The sequence below is a fragment of the Rhinolophus hipposideros genome (assembly GCF_964194185.1).
Source record: "Rhinolophus hipposideros genome assembly, chromosome: 1".
In the NCBI taxonomy this organism is placed as follows: domain Eukaryota; kingdom Metazoa; phylum Chordata; class Mammalia; order Chiroptera; family Rhinolophidae; genus Rhinolophus; species Rhinolophus hipposideros.
Genome location: NC_138047.1, coordinates 53,577,620 through 53,578,581, shown reverse-complemented (window position 1 = coordinate 53,578,581; position 962 = coordinate 53,577,620). Strand labels below are relative to the sequence as shown.

The 962-nt window shown below is 57.9% G+C and overlaps 1 protein-coding gene across 1 annotated transcript; it reads right to left on the bottom strand.

Annotated features, from left to right (window-relative positions):
• Positions 1–216: 216 nt before the first annotated feature.
• LOC308490648 (growth-regulated protein homolog gamma-like) lies at positions 217–747 on the bottom strand (the record flags this gene model as incomplete). Its single annotated transcript, XM_081033201.1, has 3 exons — positions 217–304; positions 429–552; positions 648–747. The coding sequence occupies 3 exons, from the start codon at positions 745–747 to the stop codon at positions 217–219; spliced, it is 312 nt and encodes a 103-aa protein (XP_080889327.1).
• Between the last annotated feature and the right edge of the window lie 215 nt (positions 748–962).

Genomic DNA, 962 nt, shown 5'->3' with positions numbered 1-962 from the left:
AATTTTAATGAAAGCAGCTTCACCCACATTCACTTGAATGGGGACAGAGAGGTGGGTATGGGGATGGAGGGTACCTTCTGCACCAGAGCAGATTAATGATCTTAATGACATTTAATTGTGAAATAATGACTTTTCACCCCTTCAGCTACACCCTGGGTTTCCCTGATATGATTTTCAGGAAGCAGTCATTGTAGCCAATGACTCTAATCACATAACTCACTTGTTTAGTATCTTATTGATGATTTTCTTAACCATGGGAGCTTCGGGGTTGAGACAAGCTTCCTGTCCATTCTTGAGAGTGGCTCTGCAGAGAGAAGAAAGAATCCATGTGAGACAGGAGGTCGGGCTGGGGGATCAAGGTGCGGGCATCGGGGCGGTGGAAGTGACAGGACTCTCTTAGCAGCAGCGGCGCGAGAGGCAGCACTTACATGACTTCGGTTCTGTCGCAGTGGGGTCCCGGGAGTGTCACCTTCACACTCTGGATGTGCTTGGTGTGAATTCCCTGCAAGGTCTTTAGGCACTGGCAGCGCAGCTCATTAACCACGGGTGCTCCTGCGGGGACAACAGACTTGGTTAGCGGGGCTGTCCCCCGATGGGCGCCCAGCCGTCCCCTGTCCCACCCTTGGGAACCAGAGCACCAATCTCACCTGCTGCGCGCCGGCAGGCGGCGACCAGGAGCAGGAGCAGCAGCGCGGCCCGGAGGAGCCGAGGGGCGCAGGCGGTGGCGGTGGTCGCGGTGCGGGCCATGGGGCTGAGCTCGGAGGTTCGGGTCGGCGGTGCCTGGAGAACAAGCGCTGATGCGAGAGCTGGCGGAGAGGCTTCTGTGGCTCCCCGAAACGAGCGAACGCCTTTTATCCATGGTCAAAGCGGAAAGCTCACAGCCCCTGGGCCAGGGAAATTCCCAGACCTTCAGGTCTTTTCCGGGCCCCGGAGGCGCGGCCCCGCCCCCGGGGGCAGTTGGA